The sequence below is a fragment of the Scyliorhinus torazame genome, chromosome 17 (genome assembly GCF_047496885.1).
Source record: "Scyliorhinus torazame isolate Kashiwa2021f chromosome 17, sScyTor2.1, whole genome shotgun sequence".
NCBI lineage: Eukaryota > Metazoa > Chordata > Chondrichthyes > Carcharhiniformes > Scyliorhinidae > Scyliorhinus > Scyliorhinus torazame.
Window position 1 is genome coordinate 61,776,313 of NC_092723.1, and position 24,107 is coordinate 61,800,419.

The window sequence follows — 24,107 nt, forward strand, 5'->3', positions numbered from 1 at the left end:
CATCATTCTGTGTAGCACAATGCCATACAGACCAAAATGTCTGTGGTTAGATGTTCTCTGCCATTGGTTAGTTGGGTGTCCCAAATGCCTCATGGTTTAGGGGGGGGGGGGGGGGGATGACAAAGTACCAGTGTTTCTGCTGTTTGCTCTTATCCAATGATCCATGCTTGATGGGGTCGGACTTGACTGTGGTGCCTATAGCAGCACAATAACGTGCACAACCTCACTGTCAGCATTCACACAACAAGAAATGTCTCTTGGACGATTCCGCCTGCAGGAGAGAAGGGACTGGGAAGGTTTGCAGGCTTTGATGTTCCGCAGCTTCCTCCAATCCTCTGCTGTAACCATGACAGGAGTTTGGTAGAATCTGAGAGGAATGGGATAAAGGGTTGAAAATGGTGTTACGATGAAGGACCCGGCAGTGACTCTGCAAAAACCTCGGGGTGGCGGTGTTTAAATTGCAGAACAACTGCCTGAGCTCTTTGTTATATTACCTGTGGGCGAGGGACTAATGTTTTTGTCCTAATTGAAAGCTTCACAACTCTTCGAACAGCACCTTGAGACTGCTGGTGTTAAATAGTGAATATTATGATTTTAACATCACCAGCCTATTAATTAAAATCTTTACATGAAAATTTCCTTTCAAATTTGAACCGTATACATCTGTCAAGGAGCAGACTGTGACTGCACATTCCCCGCCCCCGCCACCCCCGCACAGTGGTCTACACCTATTTATCAGGCAGAGTTCAGGATACTGACCAAAGTGGTAGTTTTACTTCCATGTTGATCACTACAGCAGGCCCAACTAGAGATGCGAAAGCGTTTGAGTCGGGCTGTGCAGACGAATTATATAAAATAAGTACAAAACAATCTTTAAAACTAGGACATATTGAAGCTTAAGAAGGAGTAAACCTCAATATCTAATTCTTGCTCTTCTCAGTGTCATGCAGAATTAAATCCTCTTCACTTGGTAAATGGCAAAAGCGTCGTTGCAAGAAAGAGATGGGCACTTTTAATTAAAAGTCATGAAAAGAAAGTCAGATGTTGTCTGTTTAAGTAGGAGCTTTTCATTGCAGAAGAAAGGAACTGCAGTTTGAATCCTGTATTTGGACTAACAGCCGCACTTAACGTGATCACCCATTAATACAAACTGACCCATGAGTAAAACGTTCATTAAAGCCCATTCAGGAGTTACTGGGATATTTAAGTGACCAACTGACCCTATAATCCCCCGTTTCTAGCTTACAGCCTCCCAAAGGGTTCAATAAACAGTATTGCTGTGAGGCAGTCAATAGTCATCAGTCTATGGACAGTAATATGCTATTAAACATTTGTCTCTTCTTGTTTTGCTGTAGACCTGAAGCGTTTACTTGAGGTGATGGGCAGTGCTGGTCGGCGACTGACAATGCTGCAGCAGAACCGGACTGCATTTGAGGGTGCGTTACTAACCAATCTGGAGAAACCCAGCCATCCAAAAGGGCTTGAGTGGACCGTGGTGGAACCATCCAGTAACCCCTCAACCCCTGAACGGACACTGCCTGTCTACTTGTCCTACTTTGACATGCTGCTAACTGAAGACTGTGCATGGCTATCTAAGGGGCTGGTGGAGCGTCCAGAGATTGACCATGGTTTGAAGACTGAGCCACACAAAGAGCCAGACCAATGCCCCATAGTGGACAGTCAGGAGCTGTGTGTGCCCACAGAGCTGGACTATCAGAACAGTGTCCACTTAGAAGAAAGATCCCTAGAACAGGTCCAGACGATGGTGGTTGGGGAAGTTCTCAAGGAGATAGAAACAGCCTGTAAACTACTAAACATTGCAGCAGGTAAATGATACCAAATGGAACTTAAATGTTTGGCTTTAGCAACTAGCCTGATTTAACTTTTTTAAAGTAATCCAAAACTGGGCTCAAACTATGGCGCTCTATTGTATCAATCCCACAACTGTTAGCTATGGATTAATTCCTTATAATATTAATGTATTTTCATAAATTTTCACTGAATAAATGCTCTTGACACTCAATAAATGTGATACAGTTAGATTATGACAAACTATTCTGGACTTTATCAAACATTTGAGCCAGATAAACAAAATTATTGTTACAGTATGGCGTAAGTGTTGATAAGAGGTTGCCTGGAGCAATACGATACAGATTAATTTGTTGTGCGACATTGCTGGCTGATCAAAATTAATGTGTTATGATGAAGTAAAATTGCTTGCTTCAGATTAATGGAAAATTGTTAATTGACAGATTGTTCCAGAGAAAGCAACACTGGACAATGGGACAAAGTTCACTGGCTCTGCATTCATGTGGCACCCTATATTGTTGCACAGTTATGTTACATACAAAGAGAATATAGGAACATAGGAACTTAAGAATGAGGAGCAGAAGTAGGCAATTCAGCCCTTCGAGCCTGCTCCGCCATTCAATAAGATCATGGGTGATCTCTTCCTGGTCTCAAATCCACCTCCCTACCTGTTACCCATATCCCTTTAACCTGTTTATTTATCTGAAATATATCTATCTCCTTCTTGAAACCATTTAAAGACTAAGATTCCATCGCGCTATAGGGCAACGATTTCCACAAATTCACCACCCTCTGCGAAAAGTAGTTCTTCCTCATTTAATTTCTAATATCTGTAAGTTATGTTGTGGTCTCTGACCATTCCATCTCTTCCGGGTGAATTGGTGTGAATCGATCTAGAATGTGCTGTTCTTAATGGTATCTTAATGATCTTAAAACAGTGAGACACATGGGATCATGCACTCTCGCTTTTATATTGACAACGCAACAAAGTGCATCTCAATCAGCAAATCTAAAGTGCATCAAGTGAGGAAATAAATGTTTTAACTGCAAGCAAAAATAATAGAACATAGAACTTACAGAGCAGAAGGAGGCCATTCGGCCCATCGAGTCTGCATCGGCTCTTGGAAAGAGCACCCTACCCAAGGTCCACACCTCCACCCTATCCCCATAACCCAGTAACCCCACCCAACACAAAGGGCAATTTTGGACACTATGGGCAATTTTATCATGGCCAATCCACCTAACGTGCACATGTTTGGACTGTGGGAGGAAACCAGAGCACCCGGAGGAAACCCACGCACACACGTGGAGAATGTGCAGACTCCGCACAGACAGTGACCCAAGCCGAGAATCGAACCTGGGACCCTAGAGCTGTGAAGCAATTGTGCTAACCACTATGCTACCGTGCTGCCCACTTCTTGAACCTTACTTGAGCAACTAAGAGGTGCCCCAATTAATTCACAACCTCAAGGTTCTGGGTAAATGAAATGATTATCTGTACAAATTTTCTTTATATCACGCTCCTCATGGAGAGGATTCCTCGCAACACCTGACAGTAAAAAGAGGAGAGGAATATAGCGGACACTGAGCATGGGTAAAAGAGAGGGAAATGGAGAGGGAACACTAGAGAGCAGGAATAGGGTGGCTGAAGAAGCAGTCATTTTGGTGGAGCAGAGGGAGTGAGGATTGAAGAGAAGTTCAATGAAAGAGGAGTGTGTAGCTCTTACTTCTTTCCTTCCTATTTTAGGTCTTTGCTTTCTTTGTTGAGATAGAATAGCACCAGGGTTTGAAGTCTGAAGTGGGCGAGAAAGAGCTGTGACCACCATGGAATTCTTCTGCAAAGAAGGAGGCCATTCAGCCCATCATGGCTGCACTGGCCTATTGAAAAAGCTATCCAATTAGACCCATCACCCGCATGTGCTTAAACATTTTTCCTTTAAAAGTTCATATACAGTTCCCTTTAGAAAAGTATGATTGAATCGGTTTCCACCACCCTTTAAATTGTCCATTCAAGGGTTAGCACTGCTGCCTCATGGTGCCGAGGTCCCGGATTCGATCCTGGCCCTGGTTCACTGTCCGTGTGGTGTTTGCACATTCTCCCCGTGTTTGCGAGGGTCTCACCCCCACAACCCAAAGATGTGCAGGGTAGATTGATTGGCCATGCTAAATTGCCCCTTAATTGGGAATAAAAAAGAATTGGGTAGAGTCACAGAATAGAGTCATAGAAGTTTACAGCATGGAAACAGGCCCTTCGGCCCAAATTGTCCATGCCGCCCAGCTTTTACCACTACGCTAGTCTCAATTGCCCACATTTGGCCCATAGCCCTCTATACCCATCTTTCCCATATAACTGTCTAAATGCTTTTTAAAAGGCAAAATTGTACCGCCTCTACTACTGCTTCTGGCAGCTTGTTCCAGATGCTCACTACCCTCTGTGTGAAAAAATTGCCCGTCTGGACCCTTTTGTATCTCTCCCCTCTCACCTTAAACCTATGCCCTCTGGTTTTAGACTCCCCTACCTTTGGGAAAAGATGTTGACTATCTACTTTATCTATGCCCCTCGTTATTTTATAGACCTCGAGAAGATCACCCCTAAGCCTCCTACGCTCCATGGGAAAAAGTCCCAGTCTATCCAGCCTCTCCTTATAACTCAAACCATCAAGTCACGATAGCATCCTAGTAAATCTTCTCTGCACTCTTTCTTGTTTAATAATATCCTTTCTATAATAGGGTGACCAGAACTGTACGCAGTATTTCAAGTGTGGCCTTTTCAGCAAGACATGCCAACTTTAAATTTTAAATAAATAAATAAATTGTCCATTCCAGACCATAGTAACTCTTCACTTCTCTGCTTCTCCTGCCAATCTGCATCCTCGGGTCACTGCTGTGACCCATTGGGCCAACTATTTTGAGAAGCTCAGTACTCGCCACATTAAAGGTGATTTCAGGCCAAGTCAGGATTTCAATCAGTCATTTGCACCAGTATAACCACGGGAGACAGTCATCTGTGGACTGTGGGAGGAAACCGGAGCATCAGGAGGAAACCCACGCAGACATGGTGAGAACGTGCAAACTCCACACAGTCACCTGAGGCCGGAATCGAACCGGGACCCTGGCACTGTGAGGCAGCAGTGCTAACCACTTGCTAGCCACCACCACTGCTGCCTCCTATGTTATGGCAATATTTCCATCTATTTAACGTAGAGTGCATGTGAACTATTATTGCCTCTGCTTCTGAATATCTGGCAAACTGTCAATTTGATCTCTGAGCAAAGCTCGGTGCTAAGAGGGGAATCTCTGCAGTTCAGGGCCGGACAGGAAGCTTCAGGTTAATCGAAACAGTGCGGAACAATTTTCACTTCAATAATCAACAGCTCCCAGATTTGGAGCATATAAAAAGTACATACTTACCTGAAATTATTATTTCTATCTTTCGGCTAAATTTTACTTCAGCCTGTTACTCAATTCTGCTTTTTGTACACAGACTGGATTGTGTAGAAATTGGGTGGCTGAAACCTCACACATCTTTATAGATCTCCCTCTATTCTACCTGAGATTCAACCTCAGGGGAGCACTCCTCAATAGATAAGTGCAAGAATTCTATTCTCCATTTTCTGCTTTCTGTCAGTTAGCTACCCAATTATTTTACTTCCTTTAGTTTTCACTCTGATCTTGTCCTTTGCATCTCATGTGGTCACTCGATTGGTATTAATCCTTCTTTACCTCACCCAGACAAAGGTCTGTCAGGTGTCTGGGTGAACAGCAAGAGTTGACAGAATATTCAACCATGCGATGCATCTGTCCACAGCAGGCAAAAGCACAGTCAGCCTTTCCAGCAAGGGTCACTGAACAGTGATCTGCGGAAGGGTGACTTTGGCGGATGTACAGGGCTAATCCACCCTGAGGCCAATTCCAGAAGCACTGCCAAGGCCGAATCCCTCCAACTCCACACAGGTTCCGCACAGGCGAGTAATCAAAACTGTATGTTCAGTATAGCTGCCAGGTTGTCTACTTGGTCAATGGAGCTTGCGAACCAATAACACAATCCACGTTTTAAGATGTTTGCTGCATTATCTTCTTGACAGTTGATATTAAATTGAAACCACAGGCCTGTTGCAGTCAGGTCCGTCCTTCAGTTCCTGAACCTATTGTGAATCTAATGTAAGATTGACGTCCTTGCAAATAACTTCACTGCTGGTTTGTGAACAGGGCTATGTATCCACAAACACAAAACTACTTTTACCATGTCACAAAACAATTTTAGATGCAGCTAAACCTGGTTCTGAACCTTTGAAAGCTTGCTACAGTAGAGAGCAGCTATTATAGTTTATGATATGGAAACATAGGTTGTATGCCATTCAGCCCCTGGGGCCTGCTCCTCTATTTAGTTAGATCATGACCGATCTGTATCTTACTTGCATTCATCCCGGTTGGTTCCATAACCTTAGTGCAAAGATGTCTAGGTACCAGGTTGCAGATTATTTGAGCCTAAGACAGATGGCAAACAGTATTCTAACTTCCTTCTGAAGTTTTGCAATACATCCCACCCCTTAATAAAGTTTCAATCTGTTTATGCAAGAACAGGCAGGAGGAAGTGTGTTTGTGAAGCAATAAATTCTAGGTGTGGGCTAAAGAACAACCTGCTGTTTCACAAGGTCTAGGACGCGATCCTATGACCACGCTGTGCTGGGAACACAGCTCGCCGCAGCTCAACACGGCCGTTGAAAGTTGGGAGATCCCTATCCCGGCTCGCAATATCTCGCGCAGTTCGACGCAATCTCGCAAGACATTGCAATGTGAATCCTGCCCAAATTAGGGCTGTCATTTTATTCAGCAAACAACATTACGTACACGAGGCTCGGTACACCTCACCGGGTTCCCTCTCCTTTCTGGTCAGCCCCACACTGGCTGAATTTTTATATCAGGGCTAATAAGGCACCCGCCCATTGTGGGGGAGCTCGCAGCACCAATGAGCACAGGGAAACAATCATCCCCAGCAGGATGTGCCCCTTGCAAGTTATCACAGCTAGTTTTAAATTTCAGAGTTTCCTTTTGTCAATTGAGTTTAAATTCCACCAGCGGCTGAGGTGGGTTTTGAACTTTTAGCCTGGGTCTCTCAATTACTAGGCCAGTGACATTCCATTACGCCACTATCTTCCCCATCACACTAAATATTATCAAGCAAGTCAGTGAGAGGGACAGCTTGGTGTGTTTACTGCTTCTGTCTTACTTTATTTATTCACGAGTTGGGCGTATTGCTGGAAAGCATTTATGACCCATCATTAATTGCTAATGAGACGTCAGTGAGCTGCCTTCCTGAATCGGGTAAGAATGGCAGATTTCATTCCCTAAAGCACGGTGGCACAGTGGTTACCACTGCTGCCTCACAGTGCCAGGGACCCGGGTTCAATTCCAGTATTGGATCACTGTGTGGAGTTTGCACGTTCTTCCCGTATCTGTCTGGGTTTCCTCCGGGAGCTCCGCTTTCCTTACACAGTCCAAAGATGAGCAGGTTAGCTGGATTGGGCATGCTAAATTGCCCCTTAGCATCCTAAAGGTTAGATGGGGGTTACTGGGTTGCGGGAATAGGGTCCGGGCTTGGGCCTAGGTAGGGTGCACTTTCCAAGCGTCTGTGCAGACTCGATGGGCTGAATGACCTCCTTCTGCACTGTAGCAATTCTATGACTCTAAAAGACACCAATGAACGAGATGGGTTTTTACGACAACCTGCTAATTTCAAGATCAACATCACTGAGATTAGTTTTTACTTCCACATTGATTTAATTAATTGAATTTAAATTCCCCCTCCTATTGGGATTCAGCTTGTGTATCGAGATAAACGAGTTTAGTCCATGTCTCTAATTACTAGTCCAGTAACAATACTCACTATTCTACTGAATCTACTTAGAACAAGTCAGTATATTGCACAGTATCTCATTCTATGTGAAGCACTATTGAGATGTTTACAAAGTGAAGTTGAGAGCACATTATCATCAGCCTTGATCCTGTCAAACGGTGGAGCAGGCTTGAAGGCTTGAATGGCCTCCTCCTGCTCCTAAGTCCTATGTTCCTGTGATAAGGTCCTGTATAAATGCAAGTTTATCTTTCTGTCCTTATGAATTTGAATTCCCAGGTTTTTCTGGTGTGCACCGCTCATATTTATCAGTTCATTCTTGGGCCATTCATGTCAGATTAGCAAGAGGTGAGCAGAATTCTGCAGAGGCCCTATTATGGGTAGACCTCTCCGATGGATAGTAACCAAGTGAGCTACTTCCAGATCTTACAACTAGTAGGAAATGTTATCACAAAAGTCACAAAGGTACATACAGATGAGAAAGGCCTTTCAAATTCTCTATTCGCACTCCATCCCACCCAGCGCTGCTTGAAGTGTCTCCATATTGATTCCAGAGATTTGGCCCCACTGTTCTACCTGGCAGACCATTCCTGATATTAATTACTGTCTCTGCGCTGTGCTGTCTGAAAACAATCCTAAACTTCTCTTTGTACCTATGTCTCCTTCTCCTATAGTGATGGTTTTACTATGCAACTTAGTGTCTAATGTACCTCTCTAAAGAATCCTTTCATTGACCTATCAAAGAAACTAAAACTCCATTCATATGGGGCATTCACAACCGCACAACATCCTGAAGTCCTTTACTGCCAAGGAGCACTTTTCAAGTCTAGTCACTGTAATAGTCACTGTTGTAATGTAGGAAATACAGCAGCGAACTTGACATGCGCTCAAACCCTCTGATTCTAGAGTACCTCATCCTTCTGACCCGTGGAAATCTGTCCCTCTGACCCGAGAGAATCTTGTCCCTCTGACCCGAGGGAATCTCATCCTCCTGACCCGAGGGAATCTGTCCCTCTGAGCCGAGGGAATCTGCCTCTCTGACCCGAGAGAATCATGTCCCTCTGACGCGAGGGAATCTCATCCTCCTGACCCGAGGGAGTCTGTCCCTCTGACGCGAGGGAATCTCTTCCCCCTGACCCGAGGGAATCTGTCCCTCTGACCCGAAGGAATCTGTCCCTGTGACACGAGGGAATCTGTCCCTCTGACCCGAGGGAATCTGTCTCTCTGACCCGAGGGAACCTGTCCCTGTGACCCGAAGGAATCTGTCCCTCTGACCCGAGGGAATCTGCCCCTTTGACCCGAGGGAATCTGTCTCTCTGACCCGAGGGAACCTGTCCCTGTGACACGAGGGAATCTGTCCCTCTGACCCGAGGGAATCTGTCCCTTTGACCCGAAGGAATCTGTCCCTCTGACCCGAAGGAATCTGTCCCTCTGACCCAAGGGAATCTGTCCCTCTGACCTGAGGGAAAGTCTTCCCTCTGACCCGAGGGAATTTGTCCCTTTGACCCGAGGGCATTTGTCCCTTTGACCCGAGGGAATCTGTCCCTCTGACCCGAGGGCATCTGTCCGTTTGACCCAAGGGAATCTGTCTCTCTGACCCGAGGGAAACTGTCCCTCTGACCCGAGGGAATCTGTCCCTTTGACCCGAGGGAATCTGTCCCTCTGACCCGAGGGAATCTGTCCCTTTGACCCGAAGGAATCTGTCTCTCTGTACCGAGGGAATCTGTCTCTCTGTCCTGAGGGAATCTGTCCCTCTGACCCGAGGGAATCTGTCTCTCTGACCCGAGGGAATCTGTCCCTCTGACACGAGGGAATCTGTCCCTCTGACCCGAGGGAATCTGTCTCTCTGACCCGAGGGAATCTGTCTCTCTGTCCTGAGGGAATCTGTCCCTCTGACCCGAGGGAATCTGTCTCTCTGACCCGAGGGAATCTGTCCCTTTGACCCGAGGGAATCTGTCCCTTTGACCCGAAGGAATCTGCCTCTCTGACCCGAGGGAATCTGTCTCTCTGTCCTGAGGGAATCTGTCCCTCTCACACGAGGAAATTAGTCCCTTTGACCCGAGGGCATTTGTCCCTTTGACCCGAGGGAATCTGTCCGTTTGACCCAAGGGAATCTGTCTCTCTGACCCGAGGGAAACTGTCCCTCTGACCCGAGGGAATCTGTCCCTTTGACCCGAGGGAATCTGTCCCTCTGACCCGAGGGAATCTGTCCCTTTGACCCGAAGGAATCTGTCTCTCTGTCCCGAGGGAATCTGTCCCTCTGACACGAGGGAACCTGTCCCTCTGACCCGAGGGAATCTATCTCTCTGACCCGAGGGAATCTGTCCCTTTGACCCGAGGGAATCTGTCCCTATGACCCGAAGGAATCTGCCTCTCTGACCCGAGGGAATCTGTCCCTCTGACCCAAGGGAATCTGTCCCTTTGACCCGAGGGAATCTGTCCCTTTGACCCGAGGGAATCTGTCTCTCTGTCCTGAGGGAATCTGTCCCTCTGACACGAGGGAATTAGTCCCTTTGACCCGAGGGAGTCTGTCTCTCTGACCCGAGGGAATCTGTCCCTTTGACCCGAAGGAATCTGTCCCTCTGACACGAGGGAATCTGTCCCATTGACCCGAGGGAATCTGTCTCTCTGACCTGAGGGAATCTGTCCCTTTGACCCGAAGGAATCTGTCCCTTTGACCCAAAGGAATCTGTCCCTCTGACCTGAGAGAATCTGTCCTGCTGACCTGAGGGAATCTCTTCCCTCTGACCTGAGGGAATCTGTCGCTTTGACCCGAAGGAATCTGTCCCTTTCACCCGAGGCAATCTGTCCCTCTGACCCGAGGGAATCTGTCCCTCTGACCTGAGGGAATCTCTTCCCCCTGACCCGAGGGAATTTGTCCCTTTGGCCCGAGGGCATCTGTCCCTTTGACCCGAGGGAATCGGTCTCTCTGACCCGAGGGAAACTGTCCCTCTGACACGAGGGAATCTGTCTCTCTGACCTGAGGGAATCTGTCCCTCTGACCTGAGGGAAACTCTTCCCTCTGACCCGAGGGAATTTGTCCCTTTGACCCGAGGGCATCTGTCCCTTTGACCCGAGGGAATCGGTCTCTCTGACCCAAGGGAAACTGTCCCTCTGACACGAGGGAATCGCGTCCCTTTGACACGAGGGAATCTGTCTCTCTGACCTGAGGGAATCTGTCCCTTTGACCCGAGGGAATCTGTCCCTCTGACCCGAGGGAATCTGTCCCTCTGAGCCGAGGGAATCTACCTCTCTGACCCGAGAGAATCATGTCCCTGTGACGCAAGGAAATCTCATCCTCCTGACCCGAGGGAGTCTGTCCCTCTGACGCGAGGAAATCTCTTCCCCCTGACCCGAGGGAATCTGTCCCTCTGACCCAAGGGAATCTGTCCCTTTGACCCGAAGGAATCTGTCCCTCTGACCCGAGGGAATCTGTCTCTCTCACCCGAGGGAATCTGTCCCTCTGACCCGAGGGAATCTGTCCCTCTGAGCCGAGGGAATCTGTCCCTGTGACACGAGGGAATCTGTCTCTCTGACCCGAGGGAATCTGTCCCTCTGACCCGAGGGAACCTGTCCCTGTGACACGAGGGAATCTGTCTCTCTGACCCGAGGGAATCTGTCTCTCTGACCCGAGGGAATCTGTCCCTCTGACCCGAGGGAAACTGTCCCTGTGACACGAGGGAATCTGACCCTTTGACCCGAAGGAATCCGTCCCTCTGACCCGAGGGAATCTGTCCCTCTGACACAAGGGAATCTGTCCCTCTGAGCCGAGGGAATCTGCCTCTCTGACCCGAGAGAATCATGTCCCTCTGACGCGAGGGAATCTCAACCTCCTGACCCAAGGGAGTCTGTCCCTCTGACGCGAGGGAATCTCTTCCCCCTGACCCGAGGGAATCTGTCCCTCTGACCCAAGGGAAACTGTCCCTTTGACCCGAAGGAATCTGTCCATCTGACCCGAGGGAATCTGTCTCTCTGACCCGAGGGAATCTGTCCCTTTGACACAAGGGAATCTGTCCCTGTGACACGAGGGAATCTGTCCCTCTGAGCCGAGGGAATCTGTCCCTCTGACCCAAGGGAATCTGTCCCTCTGACCTGAGGGTATCTCATCCCTCTGACCCGAGGGAATCTGTCCCTTTGACCCGAAGGAAACTGTCCCTCTGACCCGAGGGAATCTGTCTCTCTGACCCGAGGGAATCTGTCTCTCTGACCCGAGGGAATCTGTCTCTCTGACCCGAGGGAATCTGTCCCTCTGACCCGAGGGAATCTGTCCCTCTGACCCGAAGGAATCTGTCCCTCTGACCCAAGGGAATCTGTCCCTCTGACCTGAGGGAATCTCTTCCCTCTAACCCGAGGGAATTTGTCCCTTTGACCTGAGGGCATCTGTCCCTTTGACCCGAGGGAATCTGTCCCTCTGACCTGAGGGAACCTCTTCCAACTGAACCAAGGGAATTTGTCCGTTTGACCCGAGGGAATCTGTCTCTCTGACCCGAGGGAAACTGTCCCTCTGACCCGAGGGAATCTGTCCCTTTGACCCGAGGGAATCTGTCCCTCTGACCCGAGGGAATCTGTCCCTTTGACCCGAAGGAATCTGTCTCTCTGTCCCGAGGGAATCTGTCCCCCTGACCCGAGGCAATCTGTCTCTCTGACCCGAGGTAATCTGTCTCTCTGTCCTGAGGGAATCTGTCCCTCTGACACAAGGGAATCTGTCCCTTTGACCCGAGGGAATCTGTCTCTCTGACCCGAGGGAATCTGTCCCTTTGACCCGAAGGAATCTGTCCATCTGACCCGAGGGAATCTGTCTCTCTGACCCGAGGGAATCTGTCCCTTTGACACAAGGGAATCTGTCCCTGTGACACGAGGGAATCTGTCCCTCTGAGCCGAGGGAATCTGTCCCTCTGACCCAAGGGAATCTGTCCCTCTGACCTGAGGGTATCTCTTCCCTCTGACCCGAGGGAATCTGTCCCTTTGACCCGAAGGAAACTGTCCCTCTGACCCGAGGGAATCTGTCTCTCTGACCCGAGGGAATCTGTCTCTCTGACCCGAGGGAATCTGTCTCTCTGACCCGAGGGAATCTGTCCCTCTGACCCGAGGGAATCTGTCCCTCTGACCCGAAGGAATCTGTCCCTCTGACCCAAGGGAATCTGTCCCTCTGACCTGAGGGAATCTCTTCCCTCTGACCCGAGGGAATTTGTCCCTTTGACCTGAGGGCATCTGTCCCTTTGACCCAAGGGAATCTGTCCCTCTGACCTGAGGTAACCTCTTCCAACTGAACCAAGGGAATTTGTCCGTTTGACCCGAGGGAATCTGTCTCTCTGACCCGAGGGAAACTGTCCCTCTGACCCGAGGGAATCTGTCCCTTTGACCCGAGGGAATCTGTCCCTCTGACCCGAGGGAATCTGTCCCTTTGACCCGAAGGAATCTGTCTCTCTGTCCCGAGGGAATCTGTCCCCCTGACCCGAGGCAATCTGTCTCTCTGACCCGAGGTAATCTGTCTCTCTGTCCTGAGGGAATCTGTCCCTCTGACACAAGGGAATCTGTCCCTTTGACCCGAGGGAATCTGTCTCTCTGACCCGAGGGAATCTGTCCCTTTGACCCGAAGGAATCTGTCCCTCATACACGAGGGAATCTGTCTCTCTGATCCGAGGGAATCTGTCTCTCTGACCCGAGGGAATCTGTCCCTTTGACCCGAAGGAATCTGTCCCTTTGACCCAAAGGAATCTGTCCCCCTGACCTGAGAGAATCTGTCCTGCTGACCTGAGGGAATCTCTTCCCTCTGACCTGAGGGAATCTGTCGCTTTGACCCGAAGGAATCTGTCCCTTTCACCCGAGGGAATCTGTCCCTCTGACCCGAGGGAATCTGTCCCTCTGACCTGAGGGAATCTCTTCCCTCTGACCCGAGGGAATTTGTCCCTTTGACCTGAGGGCATCTCTCCCTTTGACCCGAGGGAATCGGTCTCTCTGACCCGAGGGAAACTGTCCCTCTGACACGAGGGAATCGCGTCCCTTTGACACGAGGGAATCTGTCTCTCTGACCTGAGGGAATCTGTCCCTCTGACCTGAGGGAATCTCTTCCCTCTGACCCGAGGGAATTTGTCCCTTTGACCCGAGGGCATCTGTCCCTTTGACCCGAGGGAATCTGTCTCTCTGACCCTAGGGAATCTGTCCCTCTGACCCGAGGGAATCTGTCCCTTTGACCCGAAGGAATCTGTCTCTCTGTCCCGAGGGAATCTGTCCCCCTGACCCGAGGCAATCTGTCTCTCTGACCCGAGGTAATCTGTCTCTCTGTCCTGAGGGAATCTGTCCCTCTGACACGAGGGAATCTGTCCCTTTGACCCGAGGGAATCTGTCTCTCTGACCCGAGGGAATCTGTCCCTTTGACCCGAAGAAATCTGTCCCTCATACACGAGGGAATCTGTCTCTCTGATCCGAGGGAATCTGTCTCTCTGACCCGAGGGAATCTGTCCCTTTGACCCGAAGGAATCTGTCCCTTTGACCCAAAGGAATCTGTCCCCCTGACCTGAGAGAATCTGTCCTGCTGACCTGAGGGAATCTCTTCCCTCTGACCTGAGGGAATCTGTCGCTTTGACCCGAAGGAATCTGTCCCTTTCACCCGAGGGAATCTGTCCCTCTGACCCGAGGGAATCTGTCCCTCTGACCTGAGGGAATCTCTTCCCTCTGACCCGAGGGAATTTGTCCCTTTGACCTGAGGGCATCTCTCCCTTTGACCCATGGGAATCGGTCTCTCTGACCCGAGGGAAACTGTCCCTCTGACACGAGGGAATCGCGTCCCTTTGACACGAGGGAATCTGTCTCTCTGACCTGAGGGAATCTGTCCCTCTGACCTGAGGGAATCTCTTCCCTCTGACCCGAGGGAATTTGTCCCTTTGACCCGAGGGCATCTGTCCCTTTGACCCGAGGGAATCGGTCTCTCTGACCCGAGGGAAACTGTCCCTCTGACACGAGGGAATCGCGTCCCTTTGACACGAGGGAATCTGTCTCTCTGACCTGAGGGAATCTGTCCCTTTGACCCAAGGGAATCTGTCCCTCTGACGCGAGGAAATCTCTTCCCCCTGACCCGAGGGAATCTGTCCCTCTGACCCGAGGGAATCTGTCCCTCTGACCCAAGGGAATCTGTCCCTCTGAGCCGAGGGAATCTGCCTCTCTGACCCGAGAGAATCATGTCCCTGTGACGCGAGGAAATCTCATCCTCCTGACCCAAGGGAATCTGTCCCTTTGACCCGAAGGAATCTGTCCCTCTGACCTGAGGGAATCTGTCTCTCTCACCCGAGGGAATCTGTCCCTGTGACACGAGGGAATCTGTCCCTCTGAGCCGAGGGAATCTGTCCCTGTGACACGAGGGAATCTGTCTCTCTGACCCGAGGGAATCTGTCCCTCTGACCCGAGGGAACCTGTCCCTGTGACACGAGGGAATCTGTCCCTTTGACCCGAAGGAATCTGTCCCTCTGACCCGAGGGAATCTGTCCCTCTGACACAAGGGAATCTCGTCCCTTTGACACGAGGGAATCTGTCTCTCTGACCTGAGGGAATCTGTCCCTTTGACCCGAGGGAATCTGTCCCTCTGACCCGGGGGAATCTGTCCCTCTGAGCCGAGGGAATCTGCCTCTCTGACCCGAGAGGATCATGTCCCTCTGACGCGAGGGAATCTCAACCTCCTGACCCGAGTCTGTCCCTCTGACGCGAGGGAATCTCTTCCCCCTGACCCGAGGGAATCTGTCCCTCTGACCCAAGGGAATCTGTCCCTTTGACCCGAAGGAATCTGTCCATCTGACCCGAGGGAATCTGTCTCTCTGACCCGAGGGAATCTGTCGCTCTGTCCCGAGGGAATCTGTCCCTTTGACACGAGGGAATCTGTCCCTGTGTCACGAGGGAATCTGTCCCTCTGAGCCGAGGGAATCTGTCCCTGTGACACGAGGGAATCTGTCTCTCTGACCCGAGGGAATCTGTCCCTGTGACACGAGGGAATCTGTCCCTGTGACACGAGAGAATCTGTCCCTTTAACCTGAAGGAATCTGTCCCTCTGACCCGAGGGAATCTGTCCCTCTGACCCGAGGGAACCTGTCCCTGTGACACGAGGGAATCTGTCCCTGTGACACGAGGGAATCTGTCCCTTTGACCTGAAGGAATCTGTCCCTCTGACCCGAGGGAACCTGTCCCTCTGACCCGAGGGAACCTGTCCCTCTGACCCGAGGGAATCTGTCGCTCTGACCCGAGGGAATCTGTCCCTGTGACACGAGGGAATCTGTCCCTGTGACACGAGGGAATCTGTCCCTCTGACACGAGGGAACCTGTCCCTCTGACCCGAGGGAATCTGTCCCTGTGACACGAGGGAATCTGTCCCTTTGACCCGAAGGAATCTGTCCCTCTGACCCGAGGGAATCTGTCCCTGTGACACGAGGGAATCTGTCCCTCTGACACGAGTGAATCTGTCCCTCTGACACGAGCGAATCTGTCCCTTTGACCCGAAGGAATCTGTCCCTCTGACCCGAGGGAATCTGTCCCTTTGACCCGAGGGAATCTGTCCCTCTGACACGAAGGAATCTGTCCTTTTGACCTCAAGGAATCTGTCCCTCTGACCCAAGGGAATCTGTCCCTCTGACCTGAGGGAATCTCTTCCCTCTGACCCGAGGGAATTTGTCCCTTTGACCTGATGGCATCTGTTCCTTTGACCCGAAGGAATCTGTCCCTCTGACCCGAGGGAATCTGTCTCTCTGACCCGAGGGAATCTGTCGCTCTGTCCCGAGGTAATCTGTCCCTTTGACCCGACGGAATCTGTCCCTCTGACACGAGGGAATCTGTCCCTTTGACCCGAGGAAATATGTCTCTGTGACCCGAGGGAATCTGTCCCTTTGACCCAAAGGAATCTGTCCCTCTGACCCGAGGGAATCTGTCCCTCTGACCCGAGGGAATTTGTCCCTTTGACCCGAGGGCATCTGTCCCTTTTACCCGAGGGAATCGGTCTCTCTGACCTGAGGGATTCTGTCCTGCTGACCCGGGGGAATCTGTCCCTCTGACACGAAGGAATCTCGTCCGTTTGACCCGAGGGAATCTGTCTCTCTGACCCGAGGGAATCGGTCTCTCTGACCTGAGGGATTCTGTCCCGCTGACCCGGGGGAATCTGTCCAATTGACCCGAGGGAATCTGTCCTTTTGACCTGAGGGAATCTGTCCCTCTGACCCAAGGGAATCTGTCCCTCTGACCCAAGGGAATCTGTCCCTCTGTCCTGAGGGAATCTGTCCCTCTGATCCGAGGGAACCTGTCTCTCTGACCCGAGGGAATCTTGTCCCTCTGACGCGAGGGAATCTCATCCTCCTGACCCGAGGGAATCTGTCCCTCTTACGCAAGGGAATCTCTTCCCCCTGACCTCTTCCCTCGGGTCAGAATCTGTCGCTCTGACCCGAGGGAATCTGTCCCTGTGACACGAGGGAATCTGTCCCTCTGACCCGAGGGAATCTCTTCCCTCTGACCCGAGGCAATCTGTCCCATTGACCCGAGGGAATCTGTTCCGCTGACCCGAGGAAATCTGTCCCTCTGACCCGGAGGAACCTGTCCCTCTGACACGAGGGAATCTGTCCCTTTGACCCGAGGGAATCTGTCCCTCTGACCCGTGGGAACCTGTCCCTCTGACACGAGGGAATCTGTCCCTTTGACCCGAGGGAATCTGTCTCTCTGACCCGAGGGAATTGGTCTCTCTGACCTGAGGGAATCTGTCCCTTTGACCCGAGGGAATCTGTCCCATTGACCCGAGGGAATCTGTCCCTCTGACCCGGGGGAACCTGTCCCTCTGACACGAGGGAATCTGTCCCTTGGACCCGAGGGAATCTGTCTCTCTGACCCGAGGGAATCTGTCCTTTTGACCTGAGGGAATCTGTCCCTCTGACCCAAGGGAATCTGTCCCTCTGACCCAATGGAATCTGTCCCTCTGTCCTGAGGGAATCTGTCCCTTTGATCCGAGGGAACCTGTCTCTCTGACCCGAGGGAATCTTGTCCCTCTGACGCGAGGGAATCTCATCCTCCTGACCCGAGGGAATCTGTCCCTCTTACGCGAGGGAATCTCTTCCCCCTGACCTCTTCCCTCGGGTCAGAATCTGTCGCTCTGACCCGAGGGAATCTGTCCCTGTGACACGAGGGAATCTGTCCCTGTCACATGAGGGTATCTGTCCCTCTGGCACGAGGGAATCTGTCCCTCTGACCCGAGGGAATCTCTTCCCTCTGACCCGAGGCAATCTGTCCCATTGACCCGAGAGAATCTGTTCCGCTGACCCGAGGAAATCTGTCCCATTGACCCGAGGGAATCTGTCCCGCTGACCCGAGGGTATCTGTCCCGCTGACGCAAGGGAATTTGTCCTTCTGACCCGAGGGAATCTGTCCCTCTGACCCGAGGGAATCTGTCCCATTGACCAGAGGGAATCTGTCCCTCTGACACGAGGGAATCGCGTCCCTTTGACACGAGGGAATCTGTCTCTCTGACCTGAGGGAATCTGTCCCTCTGACCTGAGGGAATCTCTTCCCTCTGACCCGAGGGAATTTGTCCCTTTGACCCGAGGGCATCTGTCCCTTTGACCCGAGGGAATCGGTCTCTCTGACCCGAGGGAAACTGTCCCTCTGACACGAGGGAATCGCGTCCCTTTGACACGAGGGAATCTGTCTCTCTGACCTGAGGGAATCTGTCCCTTTGACCCGAGGGAATCTGTCCCTCTGACGCGAGGAAATCTCTTCCCCCTGACCCGAGGGAATCTGTCCCTCTGACCCGAGGGAATCTGTCCCTCTGACCCAAGGGAATCTGTCCCTCTGAGCCGAGGGAATCTGCCTCTCTGACCCGAGAGAATCATGTCCCTGTGACGCGAGGAAATCTCATCCTCCTGACCCAAGGGAATCTGTCCCTTTGACCCGAAGGAATCTGTCCCTCTGACCTGAGGGAATCTGTCTCTCTCACCCGAGGGAATCTGTCCCTGTGACACGAGGGAATCTGTCCCTCTGAGCCGAGGGAATCTGTCCCTGTGACACGAGGGAATCTGTCTCTCTGACCCGAGGGAATCTGTCCCTCTGACCCGAGGGAACCTGTCCCTGTGACACGAGGGAATCTGTCCCTTTGACCCGAAGGAATCTGTCCCTCTGACCCGAGGGAATCTGTCCCTCTGACACAAGGGAATCTCGTCCCTTTGACACGAGGGAATCTGTCTCTCTGACCTGAGGGAATCTGTCCCTTTGACCCGAGGGAATCTGTCCCTCTGACCCGGGGGAATCTGTCCCTCTGAGCCGAGGGAATCTGCCTCTCTGACCCGAGAGGATCATGTCCCTCTGACGCGAGGGAATCTCAACCTCCTGACCCGAGAGAGTCTGTCCCTCTGACGCGAGGGAATCTCTTCCCCCTGACCCGAGGGAATCTGTCCCTCTGACCCAAGGGAATCTGTCCCTTTGACCCGAAGGAATCTGTCCATCTGACCCGAGGGAATCTGTCTCTCTGACCCGAGGGAATCTGTCGCTCTGTCCCGAGGGAATCTGTCCCTTTGACACGAGGGAATCTGTCCCTGTGTCACGAGGGAATCTGTCCCTCTGAGCCGAGGGAATCTGTCCCTGTGACACGAGGGAATCTGTCTCTCTGACCCGAGGGAATCTGTCCCTGTGACACGAGGGAATCTGTCCCTGTGACACGAGAGAATCTGTCCCTTTAACCTGAAGGAATCTGTCCCTCTGACCCGAGGGAATCTGTCCCTCTGACCCGAGGGAACCTGTCCCTGTGACACGAGGGAATCTGTCCCTGTGACACGAGGGAATCTGTCCCTTTGACCTGAAGGAATCTGTCCCTCTGACCCGAGGGAACCTGTCCCTCTGACCCGAGGGAATCTGTCCCTCTGACCCGAGGGAATCTGTCGCTCTGACCCGAGGGAATCTGTCCCTGTGACACGAGGGAATCTGTCCCTGTGACACGAGGGAATCTGTCCCTCTGACACGAGGGAACCTGTCCCTCTGACCCGAGGGAATCTGTCCCTGTGACACGAGGGAATCTGTCCCTTTGACCCGAAGGAATCTGTCCCTCTGACCCGAGGGAATCTGTCCCTGTGACACGAGGGAATCTGTCCCTCTGACACGAGGGAATCTGTCCCTCTGACACGAGCGAATCTGTCCCTTTGACCCGAAGGAATCTGTCCCTCTGACCCGAGGGAATCTGTCCCTTTGACCCGAGGGAATCTGTCCCTCTGACACGAAGGAATCTGTCCTTTTGACCTCAAGGAATCTGTCCCTCTGACCCAAGGGAATCTGTCCCTCTGACCTGAGGGAATCTCTTCCCTCTGACCCGAGGGAATTTGTCCCTTTGACCTGATGGCATCTGTTCCTTTGACCCGAAGGAATCTGTCCCTCTGACCCGAGGGAATCTGTCTCTCTGACCCGAGGGAATCTGTCGCTCTGTCCCGAGGTAATCTGTCCCTTTGACCCGACGGAATCTGTCCCTCTGACACGAGGGAATCTGTCCCTTTGACCCGAGGAAATATGTCTCTGTGACCCGAGGGAATCTGTCCCTTTGACCCAAAGGAATCTGTCCCTCTGACCCGAGGGAATCTGTCCCTCTGACCCGAGGGAATTTGTCCCTTTGACCCGAGGGCATCTGTCCCTTTTACCCGAGGGAATCGGTCTCTCTGACCTGAGGGATTCTGTCCTGCTGACCCGGGGGAATCTGTCCCTCTGACACGAAGGAATCTCGTCCGTTTGACCCGAGGGAATCTGTCTCTCTGACCCGAGGGAATCGGTCTCTCTGACCTGAGGGATTCTGTCCCGCTGACCCGGGGGAATCTGTCCAATTGACCCGAGGGAATCTGTCCTTTTGACCTGAGGGAATCTGTCCCTCTGACCCAAGGGAATCTGTCCCTCTGACCCAAGGGAATCTGTCCCTCTGTCCTGAGGGAATCTGTCCCTCTGATCCGAGGGAACCTGTCTCTCTGACCCGAGGGAATCTTGTCCCTCTGACGCGAGGGAATCTCATCCTCCTGACCCGAGGGAATCTGTCCCTCTTACGCGAGGGAATCTCTTCCCCCTGACCTCTTCCCTCGGGTCAGAATCTGTCGCTCTGACCCGAGGGAATCTGTCCCTGTGACACGAGGGAATCTGTCCCTCTGACCCGAGGGAATCTCTTCCCTCTGACCCGAGGCAATCTGTCCCATTGACCCGAGGGAATCTGTTCCGCTGACCCGAGGAAATCTGTCCCTCTGACCCGGAGGAACCTGTCCCTCTGACACGAGGGAATCTGTCCCTTTGACCCGAGGGAATCTGTCCCTCTGACCCGTGGGAACCTGTCCCTCTGACACGAGGGAATCTGTCCCTTTGACCCGAGGGAATCTGTCTCTCTGACCCGAGGGAATTGGTCTCTCTGACCTGAGGGAATCTGTCCCTTTGACCCGAGGGAATCTGTCCCATTGACCCGAGGGAATCTGTCCCTCTGACCCGGGGGAACCTGTCCCTCTGACACGAGGGAATCTGTCCCTTGGACCCGAGGGAATCTGTCTCTCTGACCCGAGGGAATCTGTCCTTTTGACCTGAGGGAATCTGTCCCTCTGACCCAAGGGAATCTGTCCCTCTGACCCAATGGAATCTGTCCCTCTGTCCTGAGGGAATCTGTCCCTTTGATCCGAGGGAACCTGTCTCTCTGACCCGAGGGAATCTTGTCCCTCTGACGCGAGGGAATCTCATCCTCCTGACCCGAGGGAATCTGTCCCTCTTACGCGAGGGAATCTCTTCCCCCTGACCTCTTCCCTCGGGTCAGAATCTGTCGCTCTGACCCGAGGGAATCTGTCCCTGTGACACGAGGGAATCTGTCCCTGTCACATGAGGGTATCTGTCCCTCTGGCACGAGGGAATCTGTCCCTCTGACCCGAGGGAATCTCTTCCCTCTGACCCGAGGCAATCTGTCCCATTGACCCGAGGGAATCTGTTCCGCTGACCCGAGGAAATCTGTCCCATTGACCCGAGGGAATCTGTCCCGCTGACCCGAGGGTATCTGTCCCGCTGACGCAAGGGAATTTGTCCTTCTGACCCGAGGGAATCTGTCCCTCTGACCCGAGGGAATCTGTCCCTGTGACACGAGGGAATCTGTCCCTGTGACACGAGGGAATCTGTCCCTCTGACACGAGGGAACCTGTCCCTCTGACCCGAGGGAATCTGTCCCTGTGACACGAGGGAATCTGTCCCTTTGACCCGAAGGAATCTGTCCCTCTGACCCGAGGGAATCTGTCCCTGTGACACGAGGGAATCTGTCCCTCTGACACGAGGGAATCTGTCCCTCTGACACGAGCGAATCTGTCCCTTTGACCCGAAGGAATCTGTCCCTCTGACCCGAGGGAATCTGTCCCTTTGACCCGAGGGAATCTGTCCCTCTGACACGAAGGAATCTGTCCTTTTGACCTCAAGGAATCTGTCCCTCTGACCCAAGGGAATCTGTCCCTCTGACCTGAGGGAATCTCTTCCCTCTGACCCGAGGGAATTTGTCCCTTTGACCTGATGGCATCTGTTCCTTTGACCCGAAGGAATCTGTCCCTCTGACCCGAGGGAATCTGTCTCTCTGACCCGAGGGAATCTGTCGCTCTGTCCCGAGGTAATCTGTCCCTTTGACCCGACGGAATCTGTCCCTCTGACACGAGGGAATCTGTCCCTTTGACCCGAGGAAATATGTCTCTGTGACCCGAGGGAATCTGTCCCTTTGACCCAAAGGAATCTGTCCCTCTGACCCGAGGGAATCTGTCCCTCTGACCCGAGGGAATTTGTCCCTTTGACCCGAGGGCATCTGTCCCTTTTACCCGAGGGAATCGGTCTCTCTGACCTGAGGGATTCTGTCCTGCTGACCCGGGGGAATCTGTCCCTCTGACACGAAGGAATCTCGTCCGTTTGACCCGAGGGAATCTGTCTCTCTGACCCGAGGGAATCGGTCTCTCTGACCTGAGGGATTCTGTCCCGCTGACCCGGGGGAATCTGTCCAATTGACCCGAGGGAATCTGTCCTTTTGACCTGAGGGAATCTGTCCCTCTGACCCAAGGGAATCTGTCCCTCTGACCCAAGGGAATCTGTCCCTCTGTCCTGAGGGAATCTGTCCCTCTGATCCGAGGGAACCTGTCTCTCTGACCCGAGGGAATCTTGTCCCTCTGACGCGAGGGAATCTCATCCTCCTGACCCGAGGGAATCTGTCCCTCTTACGCGAGGGAATCTCTTCCCCCTGACCTCTTCCCTCGGGTCAGAATCTGTCGCTCTGACCCGAGGGAATCTGTCCCTGTGACACGAGGGAATCTGTCCCTCTGACCCGAGGGAATCTCTTCCCTCTGACCCGAGGCAATCTGTCCCATTGACCCGAGGGAATCTGTTCCGCTGACCCGAGGAAATCTGTCCCTCTGACCCGGAGGAACCTGTCCCTCTGACACGAGGGAATCTGTCCCTTTGACCCGAGGGAATCTGTCCCTCTGACCCGTGGGAACCTGTCCCTCTGACACGAGGGAATCTGTCCCTTTGACCCGAGGGAATCTGTCTCTCTGACCCGAGGGAATTGGTCTCTCTGACCTGAGGGAATCTGTCCCTTTGACCCGAGGGAATCTGTCCCATTGACCCGAGGGAATCTGTCCCTCTGACCCGGGGGAACCTGTCCCTCTGACACGAGGGAATCTGTCCCTTGGACCCGAGGGAATCTGTCTCTCTGACCCGAGGGAATCTGTCCTTTTGACCTGAGGGAATCTGTCCCTCTGACCCAAGGGAATCTGTCCCTCTGACCCAATGGAATCTGTCCCTCTGTCCTGAGGGAATCTGTCCCTTTGATCCGAGGGAACCTGTCTCTCTGACCCGAGGGAATCTTGTCCCTCTGACGCGAGGGAATCTCATCCTCCTGACCCGAGGGAATCTGTCCCTCTTACGCGAGGGAATCTCTTCCCCCTGACCTCTTCCCTCGGGTCAGAATCTGTCGCTCTGACCCGAGGGAATCTGTCCCTGTGACACGAGGGAATCTGTCCCTGTCACATGAGGGTATCTGTCCCTCTGGCACGAGGGAATCTGTCCCTCTGACCCGAGGGAATCTCTTCCCTCTGACCCGAGGCAATCTGTCCCATTGACCCGAGGGAATCTGTTCCGCTGACCCGAGGAAATCTGTCCCATTGACCCGAGGGAATCTGTCCCGCTGACCCGAGGGTATCTGTCCCGCTGACGCAAGGGAATTTGTCCTTCTGACCCGAGGGAATCTGTCCCTCTGACCCGAGGGAATCTGTCCCATTGACCAGAGGGAATCTGTCCCTCTGACCCGAGGGAATCTGTCCCTTCTGACCCGGGGGAATCTCCCCCTCCTGATCCGACAGAATCTCATCCCTCTGACTTGAGGATAGCTCAGGCTCCCATCTCTAGGGTTCATTCTAATCAACAAGTTTTTCAGCAGTTCACTGGCTTGGTTGTGCATCGAGGA

The 24,107-nt window shown here is 52.2% G+C and overlaps 1 protein-coding gene across 2 annotated transcripts in view; it reads left to right on the forward strand.

The window, feature by feature from the left end:
• Positions 1-24,107, forward strand: part of spdef (SAM pointed domain containing ets transcription factor) — a 195,962-nt gene that overhangs the window by 87,548 nt on the left and 84,307 nt on the right. For both annotated transcript variants that reach the window (XM_072480510.1, XM_072480511.1), the window contains exon 3: positions 1,356-1,826. In XM_072480510.1, the coding sequence (XP_072336611.1) occupies positions 1,379-1,826 (448 nt within the window). In that variant the 5' untranslated portion in view covers positions 1,356-1,378. The remainder of the gene's footprint in view (positions 1-1,355; positions 1,827-24,107) is intronic.